The sequence below is a fragment of the Emydura macquarii genome, unplaced genomic scaffold (genome assembly GCF_026122565.2).
Source record: "Emydura macquarii macquarii isolate MOO-44397 ecotype Brisbane River unplaced genomic scaffold, CSIRO-AGI_Emac_v2 contig_3511, whole genome shotgun sequence".
NCBI lineage: Eukaryota > Metazoa > Chordata > Testudines > Chelidae > Emydura > Emydura macquarii.
In genome coordinates, this window is record NW_027133648.1 from 974,340 (window position 1) to 987,876 (window position 13,537).

Consider the following 13,537-nt stretch of genomic DNA (forward strand, 5'->3'; position numbering starts at 1 on the left):
GCGGACGTTGCTAGAAAAGATGGCGGCGTGACTAGGCAGCGGGGAGGTGTGGCCTTGAGGCAAGAGATCTGCGCGTGCGCGCTGAACCATAGAGTGGCTAGGAGCGGTCCGGCGGCCAGGATTCAGCGTCTAGAGAGGCAGGAGGTGGACCATAGAGAGGGGAAGCGGAAGCGGAAGGGGGAGCGGAGACAGGGAGAGAGGGGCTGGCAGCGGTAGCCTGGCATGAGGCGGAGTCTGAGCTGGCAGCCCCCGGAGCCCTGGCCGCACCAGAGCAGATGCCAGCCTGCGGCCCTAGGCCTGAGCCAGCCGCCAGCCTGTTGCAGCGTGCCCCAGCCTCCTGGCCGGGCCCGGCGCAGGGCCAGTGGGAGGCGATTCCGCCAGGGCGGATCTGACAGGTACCTGGCAGCCACTGCAGGCCCTGCAGGGCAACTCCTAGGCAGACTGGGAGCTAGCTGGGGGCTGGACGGAGTCTTCCCAAGCCCCTCAGTCTGGAACAGCTGATCCCCGTGTCGGTGAGACCAGGGCTCGGCCAGCCACCCTCCTTCAGGGCAGAGCGGGGACCATTTCCAGTGCACAGAGGGTCGGTGCTGGGCAGCCCAGGCATCAGCAGGACAAGCTTCCTTCTCACACGGTGTCTTGCCAGTGGCATTCAGCCTGGCCTTGGGAGATCTCTGGGGAGAAGAGGAGAGCTCTTTCTCTGTGCCCTATTCCATCGTGTCTCAATGGAGCTGCCAGCTAAGTCCTGTAATGCTGATGCTTGTTAGGTTGAGCACACATGTCCAATAAGTTGCAATAGAACAAAGGCCTTAGGGGTAAAAAGCCCAGTATCCTGACTCAGCCAGTCTCCCCAGCCTGGGACTGCACTGGAGCATGTATCTTAAAGGGAAAAGCCCTTCTAGCCTATTTCCCTCCACTACCTCTGCCAAGGTCCTCATCCTTTCCCACTACAAGAAGCACAGGCCACTCACCCTGTCTCAGCAGTGGAGCCTCTGAACTCTCTTCTAGCAGGGGACAAAGAGGACTTAATTCCAGCTCTGGCGTTTAGGGTATCCTAACCTTCATTTGAGTCTCTGCATAGTTGTCACTGAGACAGAGTTGATCCTGCAGTTCTGGTTGTTCAGTTTCCATCTTTCTAGGTAGCCTGGATGGGACCGTCAGACGTGCATCAGTAGGGCACTAAGAAATGAGCAGGTGGGACAGGCTGTCATGCAGGGTGTTAACCTGAGTCACCACTGAGACACGGTCCACTAGCTGAAAAGGGTCAGTGTTTCATGTTTCCAACTGTTATTCCAGGGGACCTGAATGCTGATTTCTTTCTCCCTCTGCTCCTAAGGTGCCTGTAGTTGGAAATTTAGGAAACTTTCTGATTCCATCCCATGTGAAAAGTGTTTGTATCTTGAAGTCTGGAGCTGGCTGGATTCACAGATCTCAGGGCTGGAGCCCTGTCTGCCTCACTTGTCAAGGAGCTGGGAATGGTTTGCCATGTCCCCAGACATGGACACTACCTGGAGCTCATTTAATACCCTTTCCAGCATGAGCATATTGCCAAATTCTCTGAACTTTGTGGTTTGTTTATGACACTGTTACACACTCAGGACTGGGCTAGATCGGTGGCCTACTACTGCCTTTAAGTGGGAAATCCTTTCATGCGTTTGGATCACTGTTTTCTAGATCTGTCAGGTTCTGGTGCATTTCTAGATCTCCCTTTGTCCAGACTTTTTGTGATTCTAGATACTACCTTGTCGAAGATCCTGCATATTGTTTCATGATAGCTCTGCCATGCGTCTGGCTACTCTCCTTGCCTTCCTGCGGCCTGCACTGCCACTCATCCTGGGCCTCTCCTTGGGATGCAGTCTAAGCCTGCTGCGTGTCTCTTGGATCCAGAGTGATGCGGAGGATACTTGCATGGACGCAGGGATAAATAATGGGCTGTTTATAGGGAAAATGCAGCAGGACTCTGCTGCTGGAGGAAGGCCAGGCCAGAATGATGAAGACTTCAAACCCAGGATTGTTCCCTACTACCGAGACCCCAACAAGCCTTACAAGAAAGTGCTCAGGTAAGAAACACTCCTTTTAAGCAAGTCATTGTGTGGTGAAGGTGATTGCCTATGGCTAACATTGGGGGTCCCATCAGCTCTTACAGGCTAAACAGGGTCAGGCTGGGTTAGTTTGTTGAAACTAAAATATAGCATAATAAAATAGCTGGAAGATCATGATGTGACAGGGTATAACCAGCACAGTTTCTACAAAGGAAAATTGTGTCCCACTAATTTATTAGAATTCTTTTGAATGTGGCAAAAGAGCGGATAAAGGAGAAGCAGTTGACAATTTAGTTGAATTTTCAAAAGGGCTTGGATAAGATGGCTCACAAAAGGCTACTAAAGAAATTAAGTAGTCAAGGAGTGAGAGGCAAAGTATTGTCATGGATCAAACACTGGCTAAGAGAAAGAACACAAGGAGAAGGAATAAGTAGTCAATATTCATCATGACATAAAGTTAATAGCCAGGACCTCAAGATTGCATTCTAGGATCAATATTGTTTGTTAATGATCTGGGAAGAAGAGTTTGTAGAAGAGTGCACTCACTGCAGGTGTGCCTCTTCAACAATGAGTATGACATAGCAGGCACTTCCCTGATTGGTGGCCTCTCTGGCCAGGTCACAATTTAGTGCCACACCTTTCAGGGTAGCAAAAAGTCCAACCAATAAAATGTCCAATCCCTCCATCCAGTGTCACATTTGATCATGATCCCAGTGGTTCATATGCTCTTTCCTCAAGATTTCCAGTCATCTAATCCCTTCTTAGGTGCTTCATGCCACCCCTCACCAGTGATTGTAGAGGTACCCAGGTCTGCCCTCCACAATGGGTTTCAGGCAAGCAAGTCAAGGTTCAATCCCTCAAACTTTTTGGACTTCTTTCTACTAAGCCTGCAAGGAGGCCTGTCCCACAGCCTTTCTGAGTTCATCCTTCTTGCAGAGTTAGGATTCACTGCATTCCCTCCTGGAATCACCCAATAAATGTAAAGTATAGAATAGAAGTATACATTTAAACCCCCTTCTATCCTCCTTTGGTTTGATCTTTTATTTCTCTCTTGGTCGTAAATTGAATGTCTCCAAGAACTCTTTCCATTCTCCAATCCAGAGAGCACCTATAGAGTTCCTACCTCTCTCTCTGCAGCCCCCTTCGTCTTCGTTTTCTTATGCTTTATGGCAAAGCAGACTCATCTACGGAGTATAACCATCACCTACTATATTCCTCTTACATCCATGCCACTACACTCTCTGCTACATATCCTTAAAAAATGTAGTAGAGTACCCCATTTCCCCGAGACTCTCATTAAGCTCCTCATACTATATTCAACTGTCACCCCCTTCTGCCACAGGTTTCTCTGTTTATGCTAACCCCAGTTCCTCTCCCAGTCACTGTGCCTGGCCCACCCAGCTGGTATGGCCAGGCATTTTAATTGAGCTTCCTAGCTCCAGTCTGAACTCCTTTCATTACAGTGTTGGATAGACATCCCACCACAGGAGTGAGCGGTTTGCAGATGACAGTTATTTTGATTAGTCAAGTCCAGAGCAGACCATGAGGAACTTCAGAGAGACCTTAGCAAGCTTGATGAATGGGCAACATAATGGCAAATTAAATGCAACGTTGCTCACTGCAAAGCAGTGCACTTTGGAGGAAAAAAGTTAACCTACTCATACCTTGCACAGTTCAAAACCAACTCAGGAAAGGGACCTAGCATTACTGGAGACAGCTACATGGATATCTTTTCTCAGTCTGCAGCAGCAGCAGCCGAAAAAAGCAAACGATGTTCGGTTACATCAGGAATGGAATGGAGAATAATAAACAAAAAATGAATGCATTTATATAAGTCAGTGATGTGGCGTCATCTGGGTACTGTGTACAGCACAAAGAATAGAATAGAGGGGGTTCAGCGAAGGAAGACAAGAATGATTAGGTGACTGGAAAAAATCTTCTTTTATGAAGTGACTAAAAAGACTGGGACTGTTACCTCTGAAAGGAGACCAATAATTATGATTAAATGACATGACAAGATTAAAGTATATAAAATAATAGGGGGTCTAAAGAGAGATCAGCAACTTCTGTTCTCCCTGTCTCAAAACACAAGAAAAAGGGGACATTCAATTAAACTAAAAGGTGGGAAATTCAAAACCGATCAAAGGAAATACTTTTCACTCAGTGCCACAGGATGGCAGTGAGGCCAAACTTTATTGCAGCGCTGACATACATTTTAGAAGTATTTAACCTGCTGCTTCAGAGTTCAATCTAACTACTAGGGGTTAGGAGGCTTCTTTCAGCTTCCTCTGAAACACGTGGTGCTGGTCACCATCAGAGACAAGAGAATGGACCAGATGGACCTCTGGTCAGATCCAGTCTGGCAATTTCTGTATTCCTAGTACTTGGATAGGAGACAACGGCTGCAGGGAGCGGGGGGCGGGGTGGGGCTCGGTAGGGAGTGCAGTCCCCCCTTAGTGCTGCTCCCAATGCTATCATGTGGCACTAAGTGGTGCTGTACTCTGGGTGGGTAGATCCATTGGGATCAGTTTCACCTCTGTCAGTGCTGCCGGAGTGCTATCTTTCAAGTATGATATAAAAGCAAGATTCTGATCATTTATGGTTGTTAAAGATTCTGTGGCACTGTTGCCCTGGGGATCACATCTTGATTCCTGCATCTCATATATTTACGTTTTGCCCCCTTGAACTCTCCTCTTCCCCCCGCCTCCCCTTACAATTTCTATTAAATACAGCAGTTAGCTTCACTTCTTGCCCTAAACTTGTTCAGCATTGCTGTGTGGCTGTTAAACCACTGCTACATCCCAGCCCAGAGGGGGCAGTCTTTCTTTCGTGGGTGATGCCATCTTTTTGTATAGTTGGATACAAGTATTAGGATGCTAACTGGCTTTGGTTTCCATGAAGTAGGAAGATGCCTTAAAAATGTGAGCTCATTAGTAATGTATCCACACAGCTGCACCCTAAGACAGAGCTTTGAAAGGAATCAGATTTCTCTGCATCAATTGTGGATATGGATGCCCCTCTGCCTCTGATGTGAGTATAGGGATAGATCAGTTTCTTTCCCTTCTCCCAGCTGCTTGTGTTGTAACCATGTCTTTTCCCTACAGGACTCGCTATATCCAGACAGAGCTGGGCTTCCATGAACGGCTCTTTGTGGCTGTGCTAACCTCCAAGGCAACTGTGAACACACTGGCTGTGGCAGTGAACAAGACAGTGGCCCATCACTTCCCACACCTGCTGTACTTCACAGGGTTGCGCAGTGCTAAGGTGCCACATGGTATGGTGCTGGTGTCACATGGGGATGAACGCCCTGTCTGGCTGATGTATGAGACCATGCGTTACATCCACCAGCACTTTGTGGGTGACTATGACTGGTTCTACGTCATGCAGGATGACACCTATGCCCAGGCCGAGCAGATCAAGGCCCTGGTGACGCACCTTAGCATTAACCAGGATGTCTACCTGGGCCGGGCTGAGGAGTTCATTGGTGGGGATGAACAGGCCCGCTACTGCCATGGAGGCTTTGGCTACTTGCTTTCCCGGAGCCTGCTGCTCAAGCTGCATCAGCACCTGGACAGCTGCCGTAATGAGATTCTCAGCGTGCGCCCGGATGAATGGCTGGGACGCTGCATCATCGACTTCCTGGGCATCAGTTGTGTCTCCCAGCACCAGGTACTGTCCCTCCAGGGGCTAGGACACAGCCTCAGCCCGATAGACTCCACACCCTCACAAGCCTATGTCATAGGGCAAAGGGGTGAGTGCCCCCACACCTGTGCTGTGAAGTATTGGGAAGAAAGGAGGTGTGGGGATAGCAGCATGCGGCAAGGGCCTAGTCATCACCTAGAGCACTTGGGAGGTGGAGGTAGGCAGTAATTTGAGAGAACAGATTTAATTGCATTTCATTCACATCCTCCTTAGAAATGGCAATTTCACAACTTTTCAAGGAGGTGCAGGAGCAGCCGGGGACAGAAATAAAGAACAAGAAGACTGGATTCCCCTCTGATATATGAAGTGAGGGGAGGAGGGTGAAACCCACCCCCAATGCCCAAGTGTTTGTCTCTCTGGCTCTCACCCCTTTCAGAGTGGGGGAGGGAGGGCCCACTGTGAATCCCAGGGTTCCTAACTAGTCTTCCTGGGTCTCGTCCATTTCAGGGCCAGCATTACCGGTCCTATGAACTGGCCAAAAACGCAGACCTAGAGAAGGAGGAGGGTGAGGACTTCCAGGCGGCGCTCACTGTGCACCCTGTTTCTGAGGCGACCCTCATGTACCGGCTGCACAAGCATTTCAGCAGGATCCAGCTGGACAGAGTTTATCAGGAGATCCAGCAACTCCAGGTATCAGAGTGTGGGAACACTGGCAGGGAGCCTGTGAGGCAGAGATGGAGTGTGAGGTCAAACAGGATCTCTTTTTTTCAAGGTCTATGAGGGAACAGACCCTAGTGGATTCCAGCAGGGGAGAATTTCTAACAGCCCTTCAGTGGCAGGCTCCTCCATAGAAAAAGCCCCTGCATGAGGAGGGTGTGGTATCAGAATCATTAACGTCCTGCACCACCAAGGAGTCAGGAAGCTCTAGGTGGGAAGGAGGGATCAGTCCATTTACCCCTTTGGGGTTGGCCCAAAAGAAATCTAATGAGGTTCAACAAAGAAAAGTGCAGAGTCCTCCACTTAGGAAGGAAGAATCCCATACACAGCAACAGACTGGGGACCGATGAGCTAGGCAGCAGTTCTGCAGAAAAGGACCTGGGGGTTACAGTGGATAAGAAGCTGGATATGAGTCAGCAGTGTGCCCTGGTTGCCAAGAAGGCTAATAGCGTATTGGGCTGCATTAGTAGGAGCATTGCCAGCAGATCGGGATTAGTTTTTCACTAGGAGGGTGGTGAAGCACTGGAATGGGTTACCTAGGGAGGTGGTGGAATCTCCATCTTCAGAGGTTTTTAAGCTGAGGCTTGACAAAGCCCTGGCTGGGATGATATAGCTGAGGTTAGTCCTGCTTTGAGCAGGGGGTTGGACTAGATACCTCCTGAGGTCCCTTCCAACTCTAATATTCTATGATTCTATAATCCTCCAGTTTGTCTAGGTCACTCTATATCCTATCCCTACCTTCCCCCTAGCTTAGTATCATCTGCAAACTTGCTGAGGGTGTAATGTACCCCATCCTCCAGATCATTAATGAAGATGTTGAACAAAACCGGTCCCAGGACTGACCCCTAAGGCACTCTGCTTGTGACTGGCTGCCAGCTAGACCTGGAGCCGTTGATCACTACTCGTTAAGCCCTATGCTGTAGCCAGTTCTCTATCCATTTTATAGTCCATTCATCCAACTCATACTTCTTTAACTTGCTGATAAGAATACTGTGAGAGACCGTATCAAAAACTTTGCTAAAGTCAAGGTATATCACATCCACCGCCTTCCCTACATCCACAGAGCCAGTCACCTCATCATAGAAAGCAATCAGGTTGGTGAGGCATGACTTTCCCTTGGTGAATCCGTGTTGACTGTTCCTGATCACCTTCCTCTCTTCCAAGTGCCTTAAAATGGATTCCTTGGGTGCATTGCATCTGGCCCTATTTAGTTGGGGTTGGTCCTGCTTTGTTGGACTAGATGACCTCCTGAAGTCCCTTCCAACCCTAATCTATGATTCTGTTATTCTAAACCTGCAGGTAGGTGGGGTTTTTTTGTTTTTTGTTTTAAAGGGTGACTTTAATAGAGGGCTAAAAGTTGAGGGGTGATGGAAAATTACAATATGGTCTTAGGAGCAACAAGAAGGAAAACAGTGGAGGAATTTGCTCAACATTATGGATGTCTATACACAAAAGCAAGGAGAATGGGGAACAACTGGATGTAATAGTACACAAGCTAAGTTATGACTTAATTGGTATCAGAGACTTGGTGGGATAAAAATCATGACTGGAATATTTGTATAGAAGGCTAGTGCTTGTTCAGGAAGGACAGGTGGGAGAAAAGGGAGGAAGTGTATGTATTCTTGATGTATAATGCAACATTTGTTCTGAGTCCACTAGGAGGTGAGAGGCTGATAAGTTGAAAGTGTCTGGGTGAAGATAAAAGGAAAATAAAACGGGGTAACATCATGGTAGGGTTTGAGATAGAAAAACCAGAAGGAAGACTACAAAATGGGGAATAACTAACTAGATGTAGTATTGCTTAAAAGTATCTGGGGGTTATTGTGTATTATAAATTCAATATGCGCCTACTGTGATATAGTTGTGAAAAGGCTACTCTTCGGGGGTGTAGTAACAGGAATGTCGTGTAACACAAGGGAGGTATTTGTCCCACTCTGCTTGGCACTGGTGAGGCCTCAGCTGGAGTATTGTGTCAATGTTTTGAGTACCACGCTTTAGGAAAGATATGGACAAATTGGAGAGAATGCAGAGAAGAGCAATACAAAGTATAAAAGGTTTAGAAAACCTGAGAAAAGGTTAAACTGGGCATGTTTACTCTTGAGAAAAGAAGACTCGGTAGGGAGGAAACCTGATAAGTCTTTAAATCTGTGAAGGGCTGTTATAAAGAGGACGGGGATCAATTGTTCTCCATGTCCACTGAAGGTAAGACAAGAAGTAATGGGCTTCATCTGCAGCAAGGGAGATCTAGGATAGATATTAGAAAAGATTTCTGACTCTACGGGTAGCTAAACTCTGGAACAGGCTTCCACGGAGGCTTGCAGAATCCTTGTCATTGGAGGTTTTTAAGAACAGTTTGGACAAACATGTCAGGGGTGCTCTAGGGTATATTTGGTCCTGCCTCAGCATGGAGGACTGCACTAGGTGACCTCGTAAGGTCCTTTGCAACCCTACATCTGTGATTCTGTAAATAGGAGTCTACTTTCTTCACAGATGCAGATCAGGAACCTGACGTCACTGACACCAGCAGGCGAGGGGGGGCTGACGTGGCCCATAGGCATCAATGCACCCTTTGTCCCCAAATCCCGCTTTGAGGTGATCAGCTGGGACTACTTCACAGAGCAGCACCTCTTCTCCTGCCCTGATGGCTCCCCCAAGTGTGAACTGTCTGGAGCTAGCAAAGCTGATGTTAGTGACATCATTGAGGCAGCGCTCGAGCAGCTCAACAACCGCTACCAACCCCAGCTTCGTTTCTACAAGCAGCAATTGTTGAATGGCTACCGGCGCTTTGACCCCACACGAGGCATGGAGTACATGCTGGACCTCTTGCTGGAGGCTGTGACCCAGAAGGGCCACAGCCATGTTCTGGCCAAGCGGGTGAGCCTAGTGCGGCCCCTCAGCAAGGTGGAGATCATCCCCATGCCCTATGTCACTGAGGCCACATGTGTGCAGCTGGTGCTGCCCCTGACAGTGCAGGACCTGGACTTTGTGAGCAACTTCCTGGACATGTTTGCCATGAACACACTGGACACACATGACAATGCCCTGCTAACCCTGCTCTTCATCTACCAGCCTTATGATGCCCAGCGGGTCAGCCAGCTGGATGTCTTTGCTGGGGTCAAAGCCATGGTGGGGGAGCTAGAAAAACGCTATGCAGAGGTGAAAATTCCCTGGATCAGCGTCAAAACTGAGGTGGCATCCCAGGTAAAGCTCATGGACATAGTGTCAAAGAAGCACCCTGTAGACACCCTCTTCTTCTTGACCAGTGTTTGGACAGAGGTTAACATGGAGTTCCTGAATCGCTGCCGCATGAACACCATCAGCAACTGGCAGGTCTTCTTTCCAATGCACTTCCAGGAGTTCAACCCAGTGCTGATGTACCATGGTGAGCAGGCCTCCTCCTCCAGCACTGACTTCCTTAGGGATGGGCACTTTGACCGTCATGCCTTTGCTGAGGCTTGTTTCTACAACTCTGACTACATGGCAGCACGCACCAAGCTGGCGGCTGACATTTTGGATCGGGATGAGGTGCTGGAGAGCATGGAAGTATTTGACGTCTTCCTTCGCTATTCTGGCCTGCACCTGTTCCGAGCTGTGGAGCCAGGACTGGTGCAGAAATATGTGCTGAGGAGCTGCAATCCCCGGCTGAGTGAGGAACTGTATCACCGCTGTGTGCTCAGTAACCTGGAGGGGCTCTCCTCCCGCTCACACCTGGCCATGGCCCTCTTTGAGCAGGAACAGGCCAATAGCACCTGAAGAACCAGAAGCCACCAGAGGTTCCCCAGCACCTTAACACTTGGCACCTTCCAGTCTCCTTCGCAGCCCCAGTCCTGCCCTGGGGAAGATGGGTATGTGAGGCCAAAGGGTGGGCAGGGTAATTGGAAGATTTGGTATCATAGGAAGAGTGATTAAAGTTTCTTCTCATGCAAATTAACTTGGTTCCTCACAAATTATCACAAGTCTCTTCTCATTCGCAACTATCCAGCTAATACAGTGACACTCCCACAGAGTGGGTTGTGGGTTTGAGGGAAAGGGAACTGTAAGATTATGGCCAATCTGCTCTGAGCCACATACAACTCACCCAAAGCACTGTACAGGGGGAGTAAATAAGAGACCTGAACCAGAACAAGAATGCCTTAACTACATATTAATGTATGCACTGTCCCCATTCTCTTTAACACATTTGGATTCTCTCATATGTTCACTACTGCAATCACACAAACACCTCTTGAACCCTGGCTTTTTAGTGCTGTATTGTGTTCTTCTCTTGGGATTCCTGTTCTTCCACTCTGTTAAGATGCAGCTTCCCTAGCCCAGTGCAGAATGCTCACTTTAGAGCCCAGAGAGGAAAAAGAATTGCCAGCTGCCCTCACTCTTCAGGTGAAGAAGAGCTTTGTGTAGCTCGAAAGCTTGTGTCTCTCACCAGCAGAAATTGGTCCAATAAACGATATTACTTCATCCAACTAAGTCAAACACCTTGCAGAAGTCACAGACCCAGTGAGGGTGAACAAACACTTGCCTGGTCCCATTCACGTGTGTTTGTCAGCAGCTGGACTTAGATGGTGAACATACATGGAAGGGGACATGGTCCCAGGAAAGTGTGCATAGAAAAGTTCAGGCAGCTAGAGCACGTGGACTTAGGGACAGTGGGAGCCTGGTCAAAGGTACATAGACAAGGGGATAGAATATAAATTTTACGGCGATTTAGTCCTTCAGAATGGCTGCATTGCCTCCCTCACTCCCAGCAGCCCAATTCAGGCTGCATAAGGAGATGAATTAGCTTCTTTCTGCTGCTTCTCTTCTGTTCTATCTAGATTCTTATACTGTGCCTGTTACTGTGGACGTACTGTGCTGTCTTCTCAGGCCTCTGAAGCTTCATATGGTTGGGCAGTTTTTCAGATGTACAGGTGGGTATCCCAAGAGGAGACCTTAGTGAGGCTACAGTAACTCCTTTGGGCATTTAATGTCTGGCTGCTGCTCCTGCTCTCTGCCCCTTCTCCATTTGGGAGGAACCCCTGGGCCTTTTCCAGAGGTAAGGGGGTATACATTCTTGCCAGAAAAACAATAACAGACCAGACAGAACTGGTAAATGGGCCCAACAAGTTGCCACATTCTGGGGCACAAGGAAGTTCTTCCACCTTCCATGATAGTTGTAGCCTTCTCTGATCCCTTGGCCTGGTCCTTTAGTCCCGTTCTTCAGTTTCTGCTCTAGTGTTTATCCAGTTTGCGCCCATGTTCAGTTAGGTCGTTTGTACTTTTCTACATTACAGATTACTGAATCTTTAGCCAATTCGGGTGTAGCATATCACTCCTTTGGATTTTAGATAACCTGTACATTATGCACGTGCTAGCTTCTGTTACCCAGCTACTGTATTTTTCTGCCTGGTTTTGCCATTTTGGGGTCACGTTGTTTTGTGTTAGGCTGAGCCTAATCCACAGAAAACAATGCATCTGCTAAATTTTGCAGCCCCTTCCCCTTAGGCACATAGTGCCATCTGATGCTGTACTTTTATTTTCCATGTCTTAAACTCCCACACTGCACTCATCTCTCACCTAATTGTTGACTATCCCTATGGCAAGAAGGCCCCTATGCCCTGCTAGTGACACAACCTACACAATGCTCTGGTGAAAAGAGGGATAGTGGATCTCTCAGGACATACATACACCTCTTTCCTTAGATCAAATACAAGGATCAAAGGACTCAAATACATCCCCAGAGGGCCACAGCCCCCAGATTGCCTCATTTCTCAAGCACAGCTCTGCCAGACTGATGCAGCTAATTCCTCCACTGTTTAATACAACTACACGTAACACATTTAATGCAGATGGAGTGCATGCAGATAATTCCCACTAGCTACACTTTGCTCCATTGGAGCAAGCTTAAGATTGCATGGGTGTGTATCTTAACTCTTTATATCCAGGTGCTCACAAGTTTGCTGAATTCAATATTCTAGACGGACACATGCAATCACCAGAGAACTTTAACTCTGAGTTAACAAAGTTTTTTGACATTTAATTTAGTATATAAATTAGTTGCTAGATCAACCATTGAGAAGAGGCTAACAGGTAAGTCTACAGGAGGGATTGTGGTTCCTTCTGCTGTAGGTATGGCTGTGCACAAGAGAGCAGACATGGGTGATGAGGGAACAGCTGCTGAGACCTCCCTTGGATGTGCTGTTTTCTCCTTTCCGCTGGAAGACAGAAGGAATTTCTCATTCGTTAAATGCAGGCTGGATTTAAATTAAATGGCCATATTGGAGGAGAAAAGAGATGGTCTGGAAGCCCAGGTTTCCACACTGTGTAGCATCCAAGAAAATTAAAACTTCTTGGACAACCAGATTTGAAAGCTGTTCCCACAGGGGAGAAGGATTGGTGATACAGGGCAAGAAAGTAGAAGCTGAAAAAGCAGACTGATGATCTGTGAGGAAAGGGAACCAGGAGGCATTCAGCCAGGGTAGAAATCTTGAATTGCTATCATCTACTCAGTCAGGTAATTACCATGGAACCTGTATCTGGAACAATGGAAGAGAAAGATACGGGGAACATCTGATAGATGTCCTTACGGTATGAATCAAGTAGCCACCAAAAGAGGTTTTTCAACCATCCTTAGAAGACAGGCAGTTGTCACAGGTGATTCCATGTGAACAGAGAATTCAGCAAAGGACATGAGGGCAGCAAGAGGGTATGCTGTCTCCTTGCAGCAAAAACACAAGATGTAACTGCAAGACTGGATGGGATTCGGAAGTGGTCTAGCAGATCTCCACTTCTGATGATACACATCAGTATCAATGACTTGGCATCACATGGAACTACACAGATTATTGAAGACTTTAGAGAAAAGGGAGAAAGGAACTAGGCTGTTTTCCATGGTAGTAGATGGCAGAACTAGGAGCAATGGTCTGAAGGTGCAGTGGGGGAGGTCTAGTTTGGATATTAGGAAAAACTTTTTCACTAGGAATGTGGTGAAGCACTGGAATGGGTTACCTAGGGAGGTGGTGGAATCTCCATCCTTAGAGGTGTTTAAGGTGTGGCTTGACAAAGGCCTGGCTGGGATGATTTAATTGGGGTTGGTCCTGCTTTGAGCAGGGCATTGGACTAGATGACCTCCTGAGGTCCCTTCCAACCCTAATCTTCTATGATAT

At 47.9% G+C, this 13,537-nt stretch overlaps 1 protein-coding gene across 3 annotated transcripts; it reads left to right on the top strand.

Moving 5' to 3' along the window:
- The first annotated feature begins 171 nt into the window (after positions 1 to 171).
- On the top strand, positions 172 to 10,357 carry CHPF2 (chondroitin polymerizing factor 2). 3 transcript variants are annotated; one of them, XM_067535684.1, is made up of 5 exons: positions 172 to 395; positions 1,334 to 2,057; positions 5,144 to 5,708; positions 6,189 to 6,371; positions 8,889 to 10,357. In XM_067535684.1, exons 2-5 carry the CDS (start codon positions 1,780 to 1,782, stop codon positions 10,149 to 10,151), a joined length of 2,289 nt encoding a protein of 762 aa, XP_067391785.1. In that variant the 5' UTR covers positions 172 to 395; positions 1,334 to 1,779; the 3' UTR covers positions 10,152 to 10,357. The 3 variants fall into 3 exon arrangements, with proteins under 3 accessions (XP_067391785.1, XP_067391787.1, XP_067391786.1); XM_067535686.1 differs by having other exon boundaries at positions 1,732 to 2,057; XM_067535685.1 differs by lacking the exon at positions 172 to 395 and having other exon boundaries at positions 456 to 2,057.
- Positions 10,358 to 13,537: the final 3,180 nt, after the last annotated feature.

What these genes read in the sequence shown, in the direction of transcription:
- CHPF2 (XM_067535684.1), top strand. Translation starts at nt 1,780, where the DNA reads ATGCGTCTGGCTACTCTCCTTGCCTTCCTGCGGCCTGCACTGCCACTC. An exon ending in CCTTACAAGAAAGTGCTCAG is followed by an intron (nt 2,058 to 5,143) that starts GTAAGAAACACT and finishes TTTTCCCTACAG; the next exon opens with GACTCGCTATATCCAGACAG. An exon ending in GTTGTGTCTCCCAGCACCAG is followed by an intron (nt 5,709 to 6,188) that starts GTACTGTCCCTC and finishes CGTCCATTTCAG; the next exon opens with GGCCAGCATTACCGGTCCTA.